A 23,818-nucleotide genomic window follows, 5' to 3' on the forward strand; every position below is an offset into this window, starting at 1 on the left:
TTCCCAGCTCAACTGGTAGACGGTGATTAGTAGTACGGAATTTGACAAGTATTTTTCTGAATTTTAATAACGGCAAAAAACTTAAATAATTTTCGCCCTCAAATTTTGTTTTAAAAGCTTTATACAAAATACCTTTAGAGGAACTATTAATATCAGAATGCCATTTTTGTATAAATTGGTCCTGTAATCTTTGTTTAACAACAGAAGTAACCCAATCTTGACTAATATTATGATAAAACTGTTCATTCCAAATATGAGATAGTCCACATGAATCAAAAATATGATGAACACAGTCAATCCAAGGATTTTTACCAATTTCAAATTGTGAATTAGCAATTAAATATTGATATAATATACATGAAATTTTCTTCTCTGTGCAATTCAATAATTTACACCAGTACGATACTATTCTTGGATATATAATAACAGATAGAGGAAAACGTCCTGTTTCACCATAAACCATATAATTCGGAGTACTACTTTTCAAATACAGAATATGTTTTAAAAATTTTAAGTGTACACGTTCAATAACATCTAAATTTTCAAAACCCCAGATTTCACAACCATACAGTAACACTGGTAAAACCATTTTATCAAACAAATCGAATTGACATTCTATAGGGAGGTTAAATTGTCTTATTTTCCTGATTACACCGTACATTGCTTTTTGGGCTTGGTCACAGAGATGTTTCTTTGCTTTTAAAAAGGAGCCAGATCTTGAAAAAATGATACCAAGATATTTAAATTCTTTTACAGTTTCTAGACTCTTGTTATTATAGTAAAATACCCTTTTGCTCAAAGGACCCTTTGAAAAAATTAATATTTTGGTCTTCTCAATATTTACTTGTAATTTCCACTCTGAACAGTAGCTTTCAAATTCATTCAAAGCATTTTGTAGATCCTCAGGAGTTTCTGCTAAAATTACAGTATCATCAGCATATAAAAGTATAAGAAGTTTCAAATAAACACATAAATCATTTTCTATTGAAGTTGTAAGGCTTTGTAAGCCGATTATATTCCTATCAACAAGATAATTCTCTAAATCATTAATGTACAAGGAAAATAAAAAAGGAGATAAGTTTTCTCCCTGCCGGACTCCGACATTACAAAAGAAAAAATCGGTTGTTGTACCGTTCATCTTTATAAGTGATTTAATTCCCTTATACATATTTGTAATATACGTGAAGCATTTGCCTTTAATTCCATGATTTAAAAGTTTACTCCAGAGACCGTTTCTCCAAACAGTATCAAACGCTTGCTTAAAATCTATAAACGCACAAAAAAGTTTTTTCTTACACTTCATCAGTGTGTTTGATAATAAATGTAAAGTCAAAATATGGTCTAAAGTAGAATATTCCTTCCTAAAACCTGCTTGATTCTCTTGAATTAGTTTAATCTCATCTGCGTACAGTTCTAGTCGCTTGCTTAGTATACATGTGAAAAGTTTACCTAAGCAGCTCAGTAAAGTAATAGGACGGTAATTTTCTGGGGTGGTCGGATCTCCCTTATTTTTGTAAATAGGTTTAACAATACCCACTAACCACTCATCTGGAACCAGTCCACTATCGAAAATAATGTTAAAAAACATCTTGTACACAGGTAAAAAGGTATACAATGTTGATGAAATATGCTCATTTACAATGCAATCAATACCAGATGCTTTTCCATTTTTTAATTTATTTACTGCTTCTTAACGAGGCTGGGGTGTGGCAGCCATTTTCAGACTATTTTGATCTCCTTTAATTAAAAGAAGAGCTCCGTATAAAGATATACAAAAATGATCAAATTTTAAAACTAAAATGTAAGAATTTTTCCTTTGCCAAATGATAGTTGACGGCTTAAGATACCGTATCTAAAAAAATAAGTTAAATCTGTGGTTAATTTATGGTTAATTTGTTGACCCCCAGCCTCCTTAAATCCCACTATACAAAGTTTTCATCTTAACTGGGTTCTCGTCTTTGAGCACATTATTCCCGACATTCACATCTCTCCTCATAGCCAACTGATGTCGAGTTCCTGGTATTTTAAAGTCTCAAAAATGCAGACTTTGACAAGTTCTGCATCCTAGTGTATCATGTAAAACTGAAACTAAAGTCTAAACTCTCACCTCCTTCCTTCTGAATGGACGGGAACTTTGCTCATGAAATTAAATATTTCAATTCAAGAGTAACCATCTGTACATGTTTTCACTGTTCAAATAAACCCTAGACTAAATTTATTTCATTTTCCTGGTGAAACTCTTCGATACAGAAGAGCGTCTTGGAAAAGTATATCATACTGTCTCAGTAAATCAATAGGACTTGTTTTAATAACCATCCCGAGTTTAAGCCAAGATCTTTTACTGAATTGAGAACAAAACACTCGAGTTATTTCTTCAATATTTTATTATTTTTTATTTGGTATTTTTTAACATTTTGTCATCATAAAAATATTTCACCTGTACACTTGTCTTCAGATTCTGTACAGGCCAGGTCAACAACAGAAAAAACATGCTGCCAAGTTTTGTTAAAATTAATCAGTATTTCAGTGTTGCTGATAGACTAACTATGTTACATTTAATGGAAAATCGGAGAACTTTCACATGTCCAACATTTATCAAAACTAACTTTAACTTTAGTTTTACTATTGACCGATGGCATTTTCTCATAACTGAGATAAAAAAAGAAATGTCACTTTCTCTTTGCGGACATGAAAAAGATTCTTCATTTTAGAGATCATAAGGTTGGCAACATTGAAACACTTTCATAATAAATAACACCCCTTCACAGAAATAACAAATAATGGTTTAAAAATTATGATTTTCATCAATTGTCAGGTTCCCTGAACTTCTCTTACATTTTACCAAGTATCTTAATCATCCTTTGGAAGATGATTAAGGCTACACACCTCTAATACCTCGAAAATATTTATTTCATACAGGACCAATTTCCAATCACAAAATTTAATCTGATAAATATGGATTTTTTTTTCAATTTGACTATTATCTATTTGCATTTTACACTTAATGCTCAATTGAAAACAAACTATATTTTAACATTTATTTAATAGAAGATGAACTATTAATTTTGTGTTTACAATATTCAACACATAAAGATATTTTCTGCAATAGAAAAAACCATTCATCATCTCCTACGACAACCTCTCAGGCACGCTCCATACTCATTCTGACAACCAATCATGCAGTTGTATTTTTCCCAAAAATCTGTTATATTGTTACATAGCTTTATGCAGGATACATAGGCCGTACCGCAGTTACACGTGCAACATCCCTCGCAAGAATGCTGAGCCAGAAAAATCACCATAGCCAGAAAAATGAATCTCATTTTGAAGTTTCTGGAAAAAAAATGTACATTGAGCATGTTGAGCTCATACTAAGATAAAGATACTTTAATTATTTTATATGAATTAAGAAAACAGGGTAAACAAATCAACAGTTTCCTCTTCCTAGTTTGATTGATTGTATGTTGTTTAATGTCCCTAGCTCTTCGTGGTTTGAAAGTAACTGTTATATTGTCCTTTATCCTATTCATATTATATCTACCGTATTATTTAAAACAATACGGATTTTTTGCAAAATACATGTACTCCATTTTCATTTCAATTTCAGGGCAAGTTCATTATTTTAGCATTGAATTCATATTTTTGGATGTCTGCGGTCCTATAACACACATGGGCAGTGCCGACACAGTGACGTAACATCGTCATTGAAAGTGGGGGGGGGGGGGGCAGCCAGAGAAAAAAAAAGAATTTTACTTACCCGAATACGTTGACAAGATAAAATAAATAAAGGGCATTGCCCAAACTCGAAAATCCTATTTCATGGGGAGGGGGGAGGGGCGGTAGAAAACAACCTTTTTTCAATGCCAGCTTCTTTCAGTACCAATTTTTTTGGCATACAATACTGTACATTTCCCTTATATCATTTTACTGTAGTAAAAAGTGGGGATCCAAGCAGCCTTTCAAAGAACAATTTCAATGATAAGTTATGTTTGGGGAAAAACCCCCCCCCCCCCCCCCCGTGCCTGCCGGACAAATTGAATACCTCGCGTTGACAAGGTTTCGCGTTTGTTATAGAGATTTGAACGTCGTGGATTTCTAATGGATTTCAAAAAAAAATGAATTATATATTTAACTTTCGTCAAGAACATTAATTGTGATTTCAAATCTATAAAATTACAATAACTAAAGGCATGTACATATAATGCTTCCTTATCACAGACAGCGCCTCTGTATAATGCCGTACAATACTTGAATTAACACTTTTCAGTATTTTAATTACAAATTAACAATAATCAAACTCTAAAGAGAGGTTTGCCAGTAAAATTCGCCTTTGCTTATAAATGAATTCTGATAATGAGATAAAAAAAATTGAAAAAATCATAATAAGCATGGATAATGATTAATAAAGTGATAACTTACCCTCTATCACCACGTCAATGCAGAAATTGTTGGACACTGAATCTTCTACGAATTTGTCTTTTATAGCAGTTTGATGATATTTTTTATGCGTAATTCCTGGTGACATATTGGTGGAATACAAAACCAAAATATAGCATTGATCGTGATATATTTACCATGTTAGAATATTCGATATAATGTCACAGTTTGCAACGTTACCGTATCCGTATGTAATGGACTGTATTTAAAATACAAGTATTTACGCATGTATTTATTTCAAAGAAGATAAGTATTAGTTACACTCAAAATCAAATAAAATCAAATAAATACTATAAATCAAATTTTCCTGCAAATGTTAATTTTTCTGCTGAAATTATTTTGAAATTATATCAATCAATGATAATACCAATTATAACATATGGATCTGAAATATGGATAACTGACTTTAAATGTGATTTAATGTCTTCAGACCAGTTTCCTTTTGAAAAAAAACACAGCACTTGATATTTAAAGATATACTAGGGGTACCTAGAAAGGCATCAAATCTTGCTGTTTTATGTGAGTTGGGTCGTTTTCCTTTGTACTATTTATGTTATAAATATATATGTTAAAATATTATATGAGACTGAAGGAAATGGAATGCAAACATGATTATAACAATTATTTAGTGGTTTCTGCATTTAAAGAAGACAAAAATCTTGTATCTAAAATATCTTGGCAAAAAAAACTGTCTTCACTGCTACAAAAATTAAATATTAGTTCTTTGGAAATATCTCGCATAACTTTGAAAAACAAATTACAAGAGCATTACCAAAACAAGATATATGAACAACTGAAAAATGTTAGCAAATCAGACTCTGGAGAGTTAGCATTTTATAGCAAAATTGTGAATCAAGATGAATACAAACTGCAAAGTTATTTAAAACTACCCCTGAAAAAAGTTGATCTTTATTAACAAAATTAAGGATCAGTGCCCACCCACTGTATATTGAAACGGGTAGATACTGTAAACCCTCTATTCCTAGAGAAAAACGCTTATGTTATTCATGTAAATTGTTTGTTGTAGACGAAAAACATTTTGTTCTTTATTGTCCAAAGTATGCAGATCAATATAGATGCAATTATAATGATATATTTAGTGTAAACGCATATACTAGTGATAACCCCATTAGAAAAAAATGTCAATCTTACAAATATTTCAACTGCTAGAAGGATATGTTGTTTCTTGAAAAAGTGCTTTGACATCAGAAAAGAAAGTTAAAAATGAATATTAATATTGAGAAATACACAATTTTGTTCACCTCATATTTCTCAATTTGTATATGCTTGTATAAATTGTGTTAATTTATGTTATGTTATTCATGTTCATCACTATATGCCGACATGGTAATTGTCAATATACTATAATTATTATTAGCAATATAATTTTAATTTAGTTCATAGGTAGATTGGACACTAAACTCAATATAACGTTGATCACAAAGACTCGTATATGTTCGAATTTTTTTTATTGAAAAAAAAAAAACTAGCAATGATAACAGGATCACAGGTACTTGTGGACAGGACCCCCCCCCCCCCCCCCCCCCCGATATTAAACCTCATCATTTTTTCACAACTTATATTTATTACACTTATTCATCATGATTATAATTAGTAAAAATCGTAAAAACCCGAAAATATCCCCCCCCCCAAAAAAATACCCCACTATACGTTATCTCTGAATAACACGGGTTGCTCACACATAACACTGACACATAAGTTGATGTGATAGAGATTTCAATAAAATCAGTCAAAGTACCGGTAAGCATTACGTAAATTTTATGTCCGTGATTAAGCATGGTTGGAAACCCACAGCTGATTACGCCTTGTTCTTTTCTCCTTTTTCGTAACTCCCACTAAACAAGGTCTTCAACTTAATTGAGCTAAAGTCATTAAGCAAAGTATTTCCGACATTACCATCCCTCCTCATGGCCACCTGGTGTCGAGTTCCTAGTATTTTAAAGTCTCATAAATACAGAAAAATTAGACAAGTTCTGCATACTAGTATATCATTTAAAACTGAAAATATTTAAGTCTAAACTCTTTGCTGCTTCATTGCATGGATAGGGCCTTTGCTCATGAAATTAATACAATGTACACCTGTATTTTGATTCTAGAGCAAACATTTATATGTGTATTCACTCTTCAAATTAACACACTAGAAAAAAGTTATTTCAGCTTTCTGTTAAAGAACTTTATTCGGTAATAACCAATATTTGCCCCCCAAATCAAACTTTGATGGAGATATATTTAATTAAGTTCTTAAACAGGGGAGTATATGCTGACTTCACAGCACTGAATATTTTCATAAGTAATGACGCCATATGTACGTAATGACGTCACAAACATGACGTAAATTTCAGTTTTTTATGAATTATACAGAAAAATGTACATATTTTGTCGATATTTTGAGAAAAAGTCACCGAGCGCATATGTGTTCAGGATCAATATTTTGATAAAAAGTGTAGAATGATAATATCAATGAAATATGTCAATATTGTTTCTGAACAAACTTGCGCTCTATAAATTTTAAAGCTAAAATTGTTGAAATTTTGTCCATTTTGTCCTCTTTCTGAAAAAGGATATAAAATTGGACTAGTTTGTGACGTCATAAAAACAAAAATTGTGAATACACTGCTTTGACACTATAATATTTTCTGTTAATTCATATTTCTCATACAATTTATTGAATTCAGCACATATCAGGAAGTTTTCAAAATTTGACTTTTGTGGGGGCAAATATATGCAATATACCGCATATAGTTCTTTAGATACAAAGAGCGTTTTGGAAAAGTATTATTACACTGTCTCTGTAAATCAAAAGGACTTGTTTCAATAACCACCCCAAGTTTAAGCCGAGATTCATTACTGAAATGAAAACAAAACACTGGAGTAATTTTATTCAATATTTTATTATTTTTTATTTGGTATTTTTTAACATTTTGTCATCATAAAAATATTTCACCTGTACACTTGTCTTCAGATTCTGTACAGGCCAGGTCAACAACAGAAAAAACATGCTGCCAAGTTTTGTTAAAATTAATCAGTATTTCAATGTTGCTGATAGACTAACATTTAATGGGAAATCTAAGAATCTTTACATGTCCAACATTATTCATAACCAACTGTACCCAATCTTCCTCCATATTTCTAATGACCAATGGCATTTTCTCATAACCAAGATGAAAAAGAAATGTCACTTTCTCTTTGCGGACATGAAAAAGAATCTTCATTTTAGAGATCATAAGGTTGGCAACATTGAAACACTTTCATAATAAATAACACCCCTTCACAGTAAAACAGCGATTTAAGTGATTAATAAACATGTGAGAGACTCAGAATGCTTCTGTTTACAATCAATGGTTTATCTTAACATCACATAAATGTTTTAACTGCGTAAGCTATGTAATTCTTCTAGGCTTAAATAAAGCCTACGTGTAAACCAAGGCATTCAAAGGAACCTAAGTAGCACAATTTAAAATATAATAATACCATTAAAAATGTTATCACAACATTATATTAGGGCTTAATAAGAAACGTAATGACCCTACAAAAATCAAATTTCAATTTTTCTCACACTTCTGTTTTAACCATTTCAATCTTATTATTGAAGTCAATTTTAAAATTCATGATTTAAATAAAAATTTTCCATTTCATTGCCTGAAATTTCAACATTTCACACATTTGAACACAATGAGCCCTAGGACATACAATGCGACATGCCAAAATTTGCATTAAATACAAATATGTATTGCACAAATGCAAAAAATGTAAGAATTTGAATCAGTTCATGTTAACATGGGCAGGATATGTAGATAAAGCTGTCATTAATATGAGCAGATAATCCATCACACACCAATAATGTCAACCTAATAAGGCCAACACAGTCAATAAGAGTTCTGTCCCTTTGGAAATAATAAAGAGAAAACAGACTGTCAGTCAGAGCCCAATGTACAAGTCAATAGGATCAGTTAATCATTCAAACTGCTAGCCATCTCCCACACATCTACATGTGGAGCTCTTTTGAAAAACAAACCAAGATACAGTTTTTCTCCAGAAAATCTTCCCTTCCCAGGCTATACTGCTGCCATTTATCATGTTTATATGTGTGTTTTCCACAATGCCCAAAACTCATCACATTTAAATCAACAGTAATATCTATCAACAATAAAAATGCATTAAATACAAATAAATACACAAAATAATAAATTTCTCTCCAAAATGTCCAGCCTCCTAAGGGGCCATCATTGACATGCTATTCATTTTGTTTAAGCAATTAAAAAATAAATTAACATTTGCTCTGAATCCATTCGGTTCACCCAGTGATTCCTGGTGGAATACTCCAGTAGAGATTGCTGCCTAGGTTCTGACAAGCACTTGAATGCGAGAGCACAATACTCCATAAATCAGCCTCCAAACACAACATTCGGCCATTGTAAGCGAGATCTGAGCAGTCAATATTGCAACTTTATACACAAATATAAAAATTTTGATCAGGTGAATATCAAGTCAGGTGTCCTTTGGTTCAAATACTGACCAGCACTTTTTTTTTGCAAAAGAGGAAAAAGTTTTGTAAGATCTTCAGGGTCATGAGAAAGAAAACAATTTTGATACAGATCTAGATTTCCCCGCGGCTACGTGAATGTGGCGTGGGTCTGGGTTGTTGTTGTGAGTAGTTCACTGAATGCACGCTCAAAGTTTAGCTTGAGTTCAGCGTAAGTCACCACTAATACACTCTGTTCATCTCGAGACGTCAAACAGATCCTCTCTGGAGAGGCCGAGTCCAGCTGAAATGACAAGAAAAATTTTCATCTTATGGGATAACCATCTCTTAAAATTTTAAAGATATTCATTCTGAGATATTTAAATTTTGTATCATGAGCATGAGTGAATCCTAAAATTAATCTAACTTCTAGCAGAAATGAATGAAATATATTTACAAAACAAACGAATGTAGCACATTCTCTATATTAACGAGACATTGGACAATAAGGGATGTTTTTCTTGGGAGAAACAAGACTTTGTGACCCACTGTATGCCAAGGTAATTTTGAAACAGGCCCATAAATGGGTCTGACATGTCTGTCACTGAAACACCTGTGTCCTTACCTTATTTAGACATTTTACAATGTGGGCCATGTCTATCATTGTAACACCTATGTTCTTACCTTATTCAGACACTGGACAATGTGGGCCATGTCTATCATTGTAACACCTGTGTTCTTACCTTATTCAGACACTGGACAATGTGGGCCATGTCTATCACTGTAACACCTGTGTTCTTACCTTATTCAGACACTGGACAATGTGGGCCATGTCTATCACTGTAACACCTGTGTTCTTACCTTATTCAGACACTGGACAATGTGGGCCATGTCTATCACTGTAACACCTGGGTACTTACCTTATTCAGACACTGGACAATGTGGGCCATGTCTATCACTGTAACACCTGTGTACTTACCTTATTCAGACACTGGACAATGTGGGCCATGTCTATCACTGTAACACCTGGGTTCTTACCTTATTCAGACACTGGACAATGTGGGCCATGTCTATCACTGTAACACCTGTGTTCTTACCTTATTCAGACACTGGACAATGTGGGCCATGTCTGTCACTGTAACACCTGTGTTCTTACCTTATTCAGACACTGGACAATGTGGGCCATGTCTATCACTGTAACACCTGTGTTCTTACCTTATTCAGACACTGGACAATGTGGGCCATGTCTATCATTGTAACACCTGTGTTCTTACCTTATTCAGACACTGGACAATGTGGGCCATGTCTATCATTGTAACACCTGTGTTCTTACCTTATTCAGACACTGGACAATGTGGGCCATGTCTATCACTGTAACACCTGTGTTCTTACCTTATTCAGACACTGGACAATGTGGGCCATGTCTATCACTGTAACACCTGTGTTCTTACCTTATTCAGACACTGGACAATGTGGGCCATGTCTATCACTGTAATACCTGTGTTCTTACCTTATTCAGACACTGCACAATGTGGGCCATGTCTATCACTGTAACACCTGTGTTCTTACCTTATTCAGACACTGGACAATGTGGGCCATGTCTATCACTGTAACACCTGTGTTCTTACCTTATTCAGACACTGGACAATGTGGGCCATGTCTATCACTGTAATACCTGTGTTCTTACCTTATTCAGACACTGGACAATGTGGGCCATGTCTATCATTGTAATACCTGTGTTCTTACCTTATTCAGACACTGGACAATGTGGGCCATGTCTATCACTGTAACACCTGTGTTCTTACCTTATTCAGACACTGGACAATGTGGGCCATGTCTATCACTGTAACACCTGTGTTCTTACCTTATTCAGACACTGGACAATGTGGGCCATGTCTATCACTGTAACACCTGTGTTCTTACCTTATTCAGACACTGGACAATGTGGGCCATGTCTATCACTGTAATACCTGTGTTCTTACCTTATTCAGACACTGGACAATGTGGGCCATGTCTATCATTGTAACACCTGTGTTCTTACCTTATTCAGACACTGGACAATGTGGGCCATGTCTATCATTGTAACACCTGTGTTCTTACCTTATTCAGACACTGGACAATGTGGGCCATGTCTATCACTGTAACACCTGTGTTCTTACCTTATTCAGACACTGGACAATGTGGGCCATGTCTATCACTGTAACACCTGTGTTCTTACCTTATTCAGACACTGGACAATGTGGGCCATGTCTATCATTGTAACACCTGTGTTCTTACCTTATTCAGACACTGGACAATGTGGGCCATGTCTATCACTGTAACACCTGTGTTCTTACCTTATTCAGACACTGGACAATGTGGGCCATGTCTATCACTGTAACACCTGTGTTCTTACCTTATTCAGACACTGGACAATGTGGGCCATGTCTATCACTGTAACACCTGTGTTCTTACCTTATTCAGACACTGGACAATGTGGGCCATGTCTATCACTGTAACACCTGTGTTCTTACCTTATTCAGACACTGGACAATGTGGGCCATGTCTATCACTGTAACACCTGTGTTCTTACCTTATTCAGACACTGGACAATGTGGGCCATGTCTATCACTGTAACACCTGTGTTCTTACCTTATTCAGACACTGGACAATGTGGGCCATGTCTATCACTATAACACCTGTGTTCTTACCTTATTCAGACACTGGACAATGTGGGCCATGTCTATCACTGTAACACCTGTGTTCTTACCTTATTCAGACACTGGACAATGTGGGCCATGTCTATCCAGGGAGCACCTGTCTCGTCCACCTGGTGGAATAGGTAATCCCTGAACAGCTTCAGCATGTACCTGTCGCCAGTCTCAGACCACTGCATGTCCAGGTTATATCTGAAAGTGTTCGCTCATCGTTAAGTATTATAACTTTAACATTGACATAAAGTATTTGCTGTTAAAAATCACCCCCCCCCAACCATGTAACTGATTTCTTGTAAAGTTTGTATAGCAAATATCATCCATATAATCCATTTACAACAAACATGGCACACAATTCTTTTGAAAAATCATGCACCAGAAATTTGCAATTAAAATTTTTCAAGAAAAAAAAATTGTGATGTTATAAAAAAATTCTTTATATGCACTCATACATAGGCACAAAGTTTTCATATCATTTTATTTCAGTCAGATTAATTCCAAAAGGTTACTTACTCTGGTCTTTCGTTAATGGTTCCTAACTTGGCCAGAAGACGGAACAAACGTCCATTTTCAACCTCCTGTATTACATTACAAATTGTCAAATACATGTATTCAAAGGTAATGTTTAGCTATTTTAACAAAAGCTTCACTAAAACATTTAAAAGTTAAGAAATTCTAAACTTTATCTCAAAGATTATATAAATTGGAATCAGAAAGAATTCTTTTCTGCCGATTTACCTTGGTGAGTTCATTCTCGATGACATCACTCCTTAACTGAGCCGAGTCCAGCTGAGTGTAGAATCGAGCCCCAATCATAGGCATGATGTCATTAATACTGCGAGGTCGACTCTGATTGGTTAAGAGGTACCTACAATGGACCAATCAGAAGATACAAAACAAAGTCTACTTAAACATTATATCATAGTTGTAATATACAAATCAACTGATTACAAGGACCATCTTAATTTGAAGATTATTGAACAGATGTTCAACAAGATCTAAAATATAATTTTATCACTGCAAAAATTGTTGGTATCACAAAAACTACAACAAAAGTTCCTCAGAAAACCTTTTGGGGGGATGTATTTTTTTTGCACTCTGATGACTGTAAACTTACAAGAAGAAGTTTTTCAGATCGGCTGAGTAATTCCTGGCGATTAGCTCCATGGAGTTCTGGAAGTTGTCTCTCTTGATGGCCATGACTGTGTTACATGCCAAAGCCAGGACAACTTTACCCAGATACATCAGGTCTTCTTGCTGTAATACAGGTATATATACAGCTAAAAATACAGGTAGTGTATATACATCATTAAAACTATCTCAAGTATCCAGATACATGTATAATTAAAGTATCAATACTCAACAGTTAAAAAAATATCACTACAGCATTACTATGTGATAAACACAGAAGTAAACATAAAATTGTGCGAATAGTGGGATTTTTCTTAGATTAGAAAACTAATGAGAAGTTTTGCATATGAAATTTTACATTTCATCTTGTTCTGGTGGACATAAATTAGTGGGACTCTTTAAATAAAGAAAACAATTAAAATCAAATCCCAAGAAAATTATCCATTTTATTCTCGAGGGTTGATCCTAAAATTTTAGTAATTTGATAATTAAAGTATTTAATATAGTTTAAAAAAATACTGGAAAATTTCACTATCCAATTACCAGCAGCTTTTGAAAATTATGTCAAGTTAGATAAACACAGAAGCATCTCGCCCAAACAATTATAAAAATCTACAAAACATTTTTCCATTTTTCACTCATATTTCAAAATACTATCCATCTTTCCATATGATGTTCCAATTTCATTAGCAATGTCAAGAACAGTACGGCAGCCGACAACGAAAAATTTGAGGATACATACTTCAACAGAACCTTAAAAAGCGACCACACAAATTTTCTCAACGTCCATGGAAGTTCTGTTTTTCTTAAATTTCTTATGCCACTGGAAAACCAGTAACTAAATGCATTTTTCCCAAGCCTTTGTCAATAAATACTACTACGTGTGTGTAGTTAAAGAAGCATAAATCAAATATAAATACAGTAAAATTAAAACTCTCACACAAATGTAATCATGGTTTTACATACCACATAGGGCGGACTTATTTCATGAATTAAGAATTATGATAATAAACGCGTTAATGTCTCCCCCGCATTTCCAACCGTTTCTATGGCAAGAAAACAATTAAAATTAAACCCCAACAAAATAGTTGATTTATCAGTATAATGTATCAACTGAATTCTTTCCATACCTGATAGTGCTGTATGGCCACCAGAGGGTTTCCCTGACTGTCAAATGTCAACACGTCCAAAATGCCAACACAATTTAATCGTATCCTGGAATACATCATTAAACACTTTAAATTAAATAAGCATTATTTTTAAAAGCACAAAAATAATACATACGCATGTATAAAATACCTTAATTTTTTTGGGGGGGGGAAATTACTTAAGCTAAGTTCCTCACAAAAGAACAAGATTTAGTGATTGACATATTATCTTCCCTTGGTCAGTACCTTGATTTGCTGTAGATGAGAATCTTGCTGGGGTCCATAGTCCTGAATGCCAGGCCAGCGGCGTGTATAGCCCTCAGGGCCGAGCTCAGCTGGACGACGTATGCCCAGATCATGCTCTCCGGGAGTAACCCTGCGTGCTGCCTCGGTCCATTTAGTCCTGGAGAAATACGATTGTAAACTTAAACAATCAATGATAATGTAGACGTTCACATTTATCTTTAACCAAGTATTCAACATCATATCATCTAAATGACAAGCAGAACAATTTCCTACTATTTCAGGTCCAATAATTAACAATAGAACATGTGAGTTGTCTACCTTTGTTACTGGAGTTGTAGGACCTAGATGACCCCCCGCCCTCCATGTTAAATGCACTGTTGTAACCATTCATTCCACCCGGACCACTAAAGTGCTTCAATGTCAGCGTCTCTGCTCCCGGGAAAAAGTCGTACACAAACACAATGGCTGAAAAAGTCATACACAAACACAATGGCTGAAAAAGTCATACACAAACACAATGGCTGAAATTATCAAAAGAACACAGGAAGTAATCAAAGAGAAACTTAAATCTGAGTATCAATATATTTTCTAGTTTAACTTGCAATATCCCATAGTTAGTACATTTCTGTATGCATAAGAAAACAGTACATTAGATTATTTTTCTTAAGTTGTTTAATATTTAGAGAGTTATGACAGAGTGTCTATAGCAGACTTACAATTATCCCCAAAAGCTTTTGTCGTGAACACTTCCCGCAGCTGTACAATGTTAGGGTGGTACATCTTTTTCCACATGTCAATTATGCTCATGCATTTTGTGTTTGACAACCGGAAACCTGTGAAAGAAAAGGAATTTTCATTTATATAAATTATTGGTATACTATCAAATTCAAAATTATGTGTCTAAATATCATTTAGGACCATTTCCTGCTTAGTTTGGACTTTCATTAAGGCGTGGCATTCTCGACGTTACGTAATTAGCTTCTAAAAGTTACACAGCTTTCCTTCACTGTTGAATTATACATCTATATCGGGCAAATGCCAATTAATGTATCGAATAACCAATTCCATTGTTTCCTCTTGCAAAGAGGTGGAGCTTAAGTCACCTCATTGTTGAAAACAACAATTTAAAGTTCCTGATGTTATTAATTTCTTAACCAATGAGAATCTATTCGCCGTTTGACAGGCGGTAAACATGTAGCGCCAAGAATGCCACGCCTTACTGAAAGTCCAAACTAAGCTTGAAATGGTTCTACATGCATGCAGACAAGACTTAGTAGAATTAGTGTTTCTCATTTGTATAATTTCATCTGTATCAAAAGTCATATTTAGAGAGCCAGAACTCTAAATAACTAGGAATTTGTCCAACTAACTTTAAGAATGTGTAATTTTTTTTGTGTGTGTGTCATATCAGAGATACATGTACAAATAGAACAAGTACATTAAATCATCAACTTCACTTAGCTGTCAGAGTGTTCTACCAACTTTTTTAAAAAAACAAAATCCTTTTAACACAAAATAATTTTGAATTTCCCCAAATTAATGTGCAATTTCACACACATATACAACATGAAATATATTAGGTAATAAACACAGACTTTATTCTAAATGCAATATCCTTCCTAACAATATCTATCTTTCATAAAAAAGAATTTCTAACATCAAAATAATTTTGCAAGCATAAATTAATGTGCAATTTAACACACATATCACATTCATATAGCTGTGAAACTTACCATGAACTCGACTTAGCAGTAAGTGAGTCCGTCTTTGAGATTGACTGCTTTATAACACGTGGTGGGGTAGCCAAAAGTGTTGGATTTCTGCATTGGGTTGGCAAGTGGGGGTTCTAAGGGGAAAAGGTTATAGTAGTTGTCCACTTCTGAAGGAATATCTGAAATCATAAAAGCATTTCATTAATCCCTATACAATTAGGAATTAATTGAGAAAGAAAATCATTATTCTTAAAAGCTTTCAAATTCAACAAATATCAAGGACTTAATATTCAATTCATACATACTAAGAGTTCACTGTGGTATCAATTCAGTGAGATTTTGGGGGATAAGTTTGATACATGGTACACAATATCAATTACGGTGTGCTCATTTTAAAAATTTTTATTAGCATCTTTTTACAATCATGCTTCGCATTCATTAATCTTTTCCATTACACAGAATGATCAAATTTTTAAATTGTGATTCTTGAAGATCTTGGTACTGGCGTCAGAGAGTTAGAGGTTCGAGAGCAAACACTCCATAAATATTTTTTTTATATTGGCCCATTACCTGTAACTTTGGTTGTGTCCAGTTGCGCCATCGTTAAAGCATGTCTATTCAGGATATCCTGTTAAAACACATTTACATTAGATTAAATACATCTGTAAACATTTATGTTCAATGGGACATAACTCTAGCATAAACAGAATCATACAAAATGTATGCAGAAATATGATGAGAAATAACAAATTTTTATGTTCAAATCAATGTACTTTTGATTTCCCAAGTTTAAGTTACTGCTAAAGATTGAAATGGAAAATTTACAAATTGTGCATACATGAAATATTATAATTATATATCACTTGTACACATGTGTATAGAATCACATATAAATACTGATACAAAATAATGTATTATGTACCATTTTGAGTTCGTCCGGCATGTGGAATTGCGGCATGTTCTTTTTGACAGTTAAGTGGGCTATGTGTGGTGGGAGACTCGGAAACATGGAGAAATTCGGCAGTTGCTAAAAATAAAAACATAAAACATATTCCATCTTATTTTGTTGTCATTTCTCTGCCTTTTTTGTCAGGAATAACATCAAATATACAAGAGATCAATAGAAAGTAAAATTCATAAAATTATAAGTAATTCTCAGAGGAAATAATCCAACATGACAGATAAACCATGATCTGTAAATATATTTAACATTAAAGCAAAAATTGTTGCAAGAACTTCCACAATATTAAAGACAACCATATTTTCATTCACATATATGTCAAAAAGATGAACATAATGCATTTTTTTTTTATTGTTTACAGCTTAAAATATTTGAATTAAAGACAAATTAAAGAAAAATCAACAGGCCTCCATAACAATATCTTTGCCTGAGGCCTACGATTCTGTGGCGCCTCTGTGGGGGCCAATCTCAGGGTAATACTTACATTGGCCTCCTGCTGAGGGTTAAAGTCCTCGGGGGAATAAAAATAGGTCGTGCCACCTACATTCTCCTGTAGAAACAAGGCAAAAATACAGTTAATCAGGAGAAATAAGAAGTTTTCTTTATAAACTCAAGGATATTAACATTTAAATGTATACATGGTATATGCATAGATCCTTCTTGAAAGAATTAAGTAAAATTAATTTGTATGCCGAGATACACATCCCTGCTATAGAAAAAGTTTTCTCCTCTGAGAAGTTAGTATAAAGCTATTACTAAACAGTATATACTTTAATGGTATATTTTGTAAAATCACGCATTTTCATGGGGTCAACTTTTTGTGGTTTGAGGAAAAAATATTAGTACATGTATGTAGGGATTTCATTTTGTGCATGGAGAAGTGTCAAGTTGATCTTTATTTTGCCAAGTTTCTATTTATTCAAAGATATGAAATTTTGAGAATATGAATTTGTGGATCTCTTCATGCCAAGGAAACAACAAAAATTAAACCCCCAAGAAAAATTGTGATTCCACAGAATTTGAAATTCTTTTATTTTGACAAACCATTCATTTAACATTCACTCCCCCCTATCTATGTGTATTTGTGTGTAAGGTAGAACTGTACAATTGTTTTGGTGTGTAGACTAACCCCCCTTCCCATCTCTTTGTGTAGTTACTAGTTACCCCACAACCTAACACACATATTTCCAACATCTGTATTATTGCCTGCACGATGGTACTGTTTTATCATTTCTTAAATGTTTTGGGTAACATCCCCCCTCCCCCCTAATCTTTGTGTATTTACCTGTATGGTGGCACTGTTTGATTTTTTGGGGGTGTTGGTTTGCTTGAGGGGTGCTATGGGGGAGGCGGTCCGTCGCATCATTAGCGGGGAGTTGGAGGGAGACAGGTGAGGGCTATGGCTAGGACTGTTGGTGGACAGACTCACCCCACCTGAAACATGAACAACACGAGTCATTAATATATATACACAATGTATATATCTAATACTTAGAGCACTCCAAGTCAATAGTTAATGTCAATATTAACACAGTAAAAGACCAACACAGGGGTAACTATCAAATCTATATTATTACATAATATCTTCAGTGGTAACTACATCTCTCTCATATACTGGTACCATAGATAGAAAAAGTTTTTCTAACTTCAATACTTGTTCAAAGAATGTATTAGTTTTAACACTTCCAACGTGAAGGAAGTGTCTCTCAGGTATTAGTGATTTGACTTCAGACACTTACTTGTAGGCACTAAATGAGGGGGTGGGGTGTTTGACATCATCATACTGTTGGGTGGTACCCCAGCTGCCATGTTGTGATTTTCCTGACCCCCAGCCATCATCATGGGTGGTGGAGGTGGTGGCCCATTCGTGTGGGGTGGGACGTATCCATTCCCGTTGATGGTTGAGAAGTTAGGGGAGCTAGCACTATGACTTAGAGATGAAGACTTTGGGATAAACTCATTGGCAATTGGGTTTGGTCCCTGTAAAAACAAGTCAAAGCATGGTTAACAGAAATAAGCATAAAAATAAGGAAGATGAAAACTGATGCATAAGAAAAATAAATACAATACACACAAATCAGACACCACAATGTACCTTAGTACTGCTCGGGATCTGAAGGTTTAACGCTGCGAAATCTGACGCTAACCCATGATCCATCCTAGCGCTGTCTGACCGGAAGTTATCTACCCTCATCTGTCCGCCCGGAGGACAGTCTAGTCTCCCCTCCCCCGAGGCCAGGTCCATACGGGGGTTACCATGGTTACCAGGTCCAAAGTTTGGCCCCGGGCCGGAGGGTCCCAGCATGCTCCGCCCAGGGCGTCCCATGGGTGGTCTCTGAAAAATTGTACATATACATGATGTATCTTACAACTTATTATGCAAAAATGTCAATTAATCAAATAGCTTTAACTTAAAATACATGATTTATCTTACTAGGGTTTCATAAATTATTTTAATTAATTGCCATCTCTGTTGTATAGTGATTGCATCTTAACTACAACCAAAAATTGTACAAACATAAACAAATGGAGGAAATGATGCATTATCTTAAGAAACATCTTTATAGTCTTGTTATATTCGTGTTTATTTTGTAATTATTTTACACAGATTGTTGTATTACAGTAATGTCAATTAACAAACTGGTTAATCCGCAACAACCATAACGTTAAAAATAAACATAATAGCTTTTGATTTAATTTTATATTCAAGCTATTATATATTCATTGTGAACGTTTTGAAATTGGTTTACAGCTGTTGCTATTTTCTAGTTTGACTGCATAATTTAGCTTTAATTTAAAATACATGATTTATCTTACTATTTATTTATTTTATCTCTGGAAAAATTGTACAAACATACATGATGTATCTTACACCTCATTTTGCAGAAATGTCAATTAACAAACTGGTTAATCATGTTAATACAATAGCTTTTGCCTCACATTTTTGTGGAGACATTTACTGCATATTTAGTTCAAAATATTACATAATTAACATTTTGCATAAAAAAAGGACAACTTGAAATACATAAAGTCTCTCCCCATTTAATTTATCATGTTTAAAATAAAATGTAAATATTTTTAGCAGCACTTACAGAGAAAGGGTTAAATTCAGGAACAGTTTCTCCTCCAAACGTTGCATTAAAATACTGATCCCCATTGTTCCCTAGAGAATCTGGCATACCTAAAAAATTCATAACATTTTAAATATGCTGCCAATGTACACAATGATATAAAACATGGCAAGAATTCTCCCTCAAATAAATCTAAGAATGGCCCTGGAGAGTTAATTTTATTCCTGTACCCTGACACAAACCTGCTACTTCTCCATTTAATTTAATCCTCTTTATATACAACATTAAATCAAAAGCCATTCTTATTTTGTTTGTATACAGATGTGCTATCTAAGGTGACCTACTTTTGATTGTCAAGGTTAAAGTTCATATCAGATCACCTGACTGTGATAAGCTAATTCATTGACTGGATCATAAACTTTTAAGTAAGTTACTTAATCTTGTTAATATATATAAAATATGTAAAGTATATGCTTTCTTATTTTTTTTTCTGCGATTTAATTTTTCATTTTTTTTTTATATATCATTAGAAATGATGACTAATAGTCAGTGTACATACATCGTCGGGTACCCAAGGGTGATCTTGTCTTTCAGTAAACACAACATCATGCTCCCATGGGTATTCGACGATGGTGTACATACTCTTTTTTTAAAAACCAAAAATGTATACTACTGGGAGACTCTGTGCCACCTTCTACATGTGCAAAGATTCAACATTTAAAAAAAATTCTCTCAATGATGAAATCAACAAATTACAAGTATATAGAGTAGGAGAGTTATTCAATGCCCCTTTAATCAAACTCTGTAATTTATATACATAATCATTTTCCATAGCCTTTGTTTTATGTCATAATAAAGGAATAAATAAAAACATACCATTCATACCCATATCTTGATAAACAAAGACTTACATAGTTCTTCAATGCAGTTAAAAAAAAAATTTTCTTTGTTCAGTAATCTGAGTTGTTTTACCTCCAAAATATGCTCCTAGAATATACCTGCTTTTTTCACTTCTGGTCTCTTTCCTTGTACCTCCCAAACTTAATATATTTCAGTTATATGCCCCGAAATGTGTGCAGATGCACAACTGGCATCTTTACAATCTTTTCACAAACTACCACCTTTTTCTAAATAAATTTAGCAAGCGAGCTTAATATTAGCATGCATAGTACTCAATTTAATCACAAATGTCCACATGTAAAAGCTAAAGAAAACGTAACTGAACTGGATATTTTACGTACATGCATGAACTATTTATTCTTGGAAATATTGAGTAAATTTACTACTAAAAGTAAATATACTCCTTTTAATTTACACATTTTATTCGGTCTTTTGACCAAAACACTAAATAATTTCGTTTTAGAAAAATAAGAAATCAATGTTTTAGTCATTATGAACTAAACTTTTGACTAGTGTTTATTTCACAGACAAAGAGGAATATTCATTATTGCCACTTACATAAAGTTACTCTTTTATGCATCAACCTGTATAAAATGTGCACTAAGCAATAACACTCAAATTTTAGTTTAAACATTAGCCATGTTTGCCAATTCAAAACAAAGTCCTAAAACATAGGTTATTCATTGTTTGACCTAGTTTTGAAATATTTGTTTACAAGCAGATCTACAATGGTTATTTACCAACCTCGATACTCTTGATGTATAAAAAAAAGAAATATAAAGAATCAGAAAGAAATTAAGTGAAAATGCACACCCTGGTTTTCTGAAGAATGCATCGGTCCATTTGAAAAAGGTTTTTGAAACCCTACGCCTGGGTTCTGGTGGAGAAATTGGCATTCATCGCCATAAACACAGTTCCCATTATTTACAAAGAAACGGCAAAGCGCCGGCTTTCTCCCTGATGGATTTGAAGTTGTCATTTCAATTTTAAACCAACTATTTGCTGATCGCGGCTATCATGGCTTGATCTTCTGTATTAAACAAATGAACAATTTTCACCAAATGTTTCGGGTTCTTTAATTTTATTGCAGTGCGCATGTTCACAGTGGAACTCTGGGGCGATCATTGTCAGTAAGGCGCTTTGGTGTAAGCTAATCACAGAAAAAGACAATTTTTCTCTGACTTACCTAATTTTGAAGAAAAATACGGTTTCCATCAGCACAAGGCCAAAAAACAAGAATTTTAACGAGATAAAAAATATCCCTTGAATTATTTCTCTATGAGGTGGTCATTATTATTTTCTTATTTTATGAACCACAACAGAATTTGTATTTTCATATATAATCTAAACGCTGTCTGATATAAATTATACATACATATATTAAGTATGATAAGTTGAATTGTTTATTCAAATAGTAACTTTGTACAAAAATATTTGGGCTTCTCAATAATATGCAAATCATTAAAGAAATTATGACTTTACATATGTACTCTGGCCTCTCTGACTAAAACCTTGGGTATTTTGAAGCAAGATTTATTGAAAACGATTATTTTGCATCTCTAAGATTTATTTCCAATTATATCCAGTCTAACAACAACTACAACTGAAAACATTTTACCAAACTCATTATTATTTTGTGTAAATTTTGAATTTACTAAGGGATTTAGGTAAGTGCTAAAATCTACAACTTGATGATAAATTTTAATTGCATTAATATTTACCTTCCCCTGGTAAATAAAAAAATTACAGCATGATACGATAATTATTGCTGACATTCGGCTTTGTCATTAATCATAGTACAATAAAATATTAAAGTAAGCCTACATGTGCTTTTCAGATAAGCTTTAAAGAAATTTTGGTTTCATTCAAATATAAATCGTCAGTCCGTTTCGTCACCAGAAATTTGGCGCCGGCGGGATAAACTCTCTCCCTCTCCATGTACCGAGCGTACTTCTCAATATTCCTTGGTTGCCAGTGACTCGAAGACGAATTGTCAATGGTAAACACAATCACTTTGTTTCCCGAAGGACCACAGGTCGGAAACATGACGGCTTTCTCCAATTCCACCGAAGAGGATACGAAAGACATCCAGGCAAACTTCCTCCCAACTTGATATTTGTCGAGGTCGTCTTCAGAGACTTGCATTCTACGGTACGTGACCCTTCGTTCTTTGTGGAGCTTGTTCCAAAACAAGAGAAGAAGCTGATAAACGAGAACGTACGGTCCCAGCGCTAAATCATCCGCCGTCGGTTTGTAATCTGTCTGACGCTGGCGTCTCAGTGCCGTGTTGAGGTGATCGTACAGATAAGTCTCTTCTTCAGTGTAAGTATTTATAATGGCTGCATAAAACTCTTCTTTAGTTTTACAACTGCTAATTTTTCTACAAGTCTGATCACAAATCACATACACGGACTCGTGGACTTTGTCACGTATTAATTTCCAGTGGTCACCAGAAGAATCGAGTTTGGCGAACACGTTTTTCAGAAGACCGCTGAATGAATGACTCTCCTGAACTTCAGCGTGAAAAGCAGTTTTGTACGAGGACAACGTGAGGCGGAGAAGTCCGAGCCCAAAATCTTCTGCATCATTTGTCAGGGGTAGGAAAGTGATGGGAAGCTGGTCATGCAGTTGGTATGGATACATATCAAGGATGGGTTTGAGTTCATTATGTCCAAATGCTTCGGCTACTTCTTGAGGGGACATTTTTCCGTCATCACCAATCTCCGAAGTTCCTTCTTTTGCCTTTATGTTTTTATCACACGTTTTGAACTGCAGTAGATTGGCCACGACGCCAGTGTTGTTCCAGAATATCGCCTGATGCAGAACTCCCCAGCGCCTGTTCTCTGGAATGCAGTTGATGAGGTACGACTTTTTGGGATTGGAGGGGGTCCCCATTATTCTCCACACCGGCCCCCAGTCGTTCATTTTAGCGGAGGCCAGTAGCCTCTCCAGGTCCTCAGCATCCTGATTTATTCCACTCACAACATCAACCATTGTGTCAGGTTTGCATGCTTACGACACATTAATTTAGTTATC

At 34.3% G+C, this 23,818-nt stretch overlaps 1 protein-coding gene across 1 annotated transcript; it reads right to left on the reverse strand.

Moving 5' to 3' along the window:
- Positions 1–7,330: 7,330 nt before the first annotated feature.
- Positions 7,331–21,906, reverse strand: LOC134244682 (PAN2-PAN3 deadenylation complex subunit pan3-like). The gene is given in 19 exon segments (XM_062726940.1): positions 7,331–9,224; positions 11,670–11,808; positions 12,127–12,191; positions 12,352–12,481; positions 12,731–12,870; positions 13,875–13,959; positions 14,139–14,295; positions 14,457–14,603; positions 14,855–14,971; positions 15,872–15,886; positions 15,889–16,029; positions 16,421–16,478; positions 16,773–16,877; positions 17,296–17,361; positions 18,097–18,245; positions 18,551–18,791; positions 18,907–19,146; positions 19,904–19,992; positions 21,596–21,906. Coding segments are annotated over 19 exon segments (2,403 nt in total). The 5' UTR covers positions 21,762–21,906; the 3' UTR covers positions 7,331–9,071.
- Positions 21,907–23,818: the final 1,912 nt, after the last annotated feature.

Source organism: Saccostrea cucullata, unplaced genomic scaffold (assembly GCF_032062105.1).
Source record: "Saccostrea cucullata isolate Sc308-1 unplaced genomic scaffold, CSIRO_AGI_Scuc_v1 ctg219, whole genome shotgun sequence".
In the NCBI taxonomy this organism is placed as follows: Eukaryota; Metazoa; Mollusca; class Bivalvia; order Ostreida; family Ostreidae; genus Saccostrea; species Saccostrea cuccullata.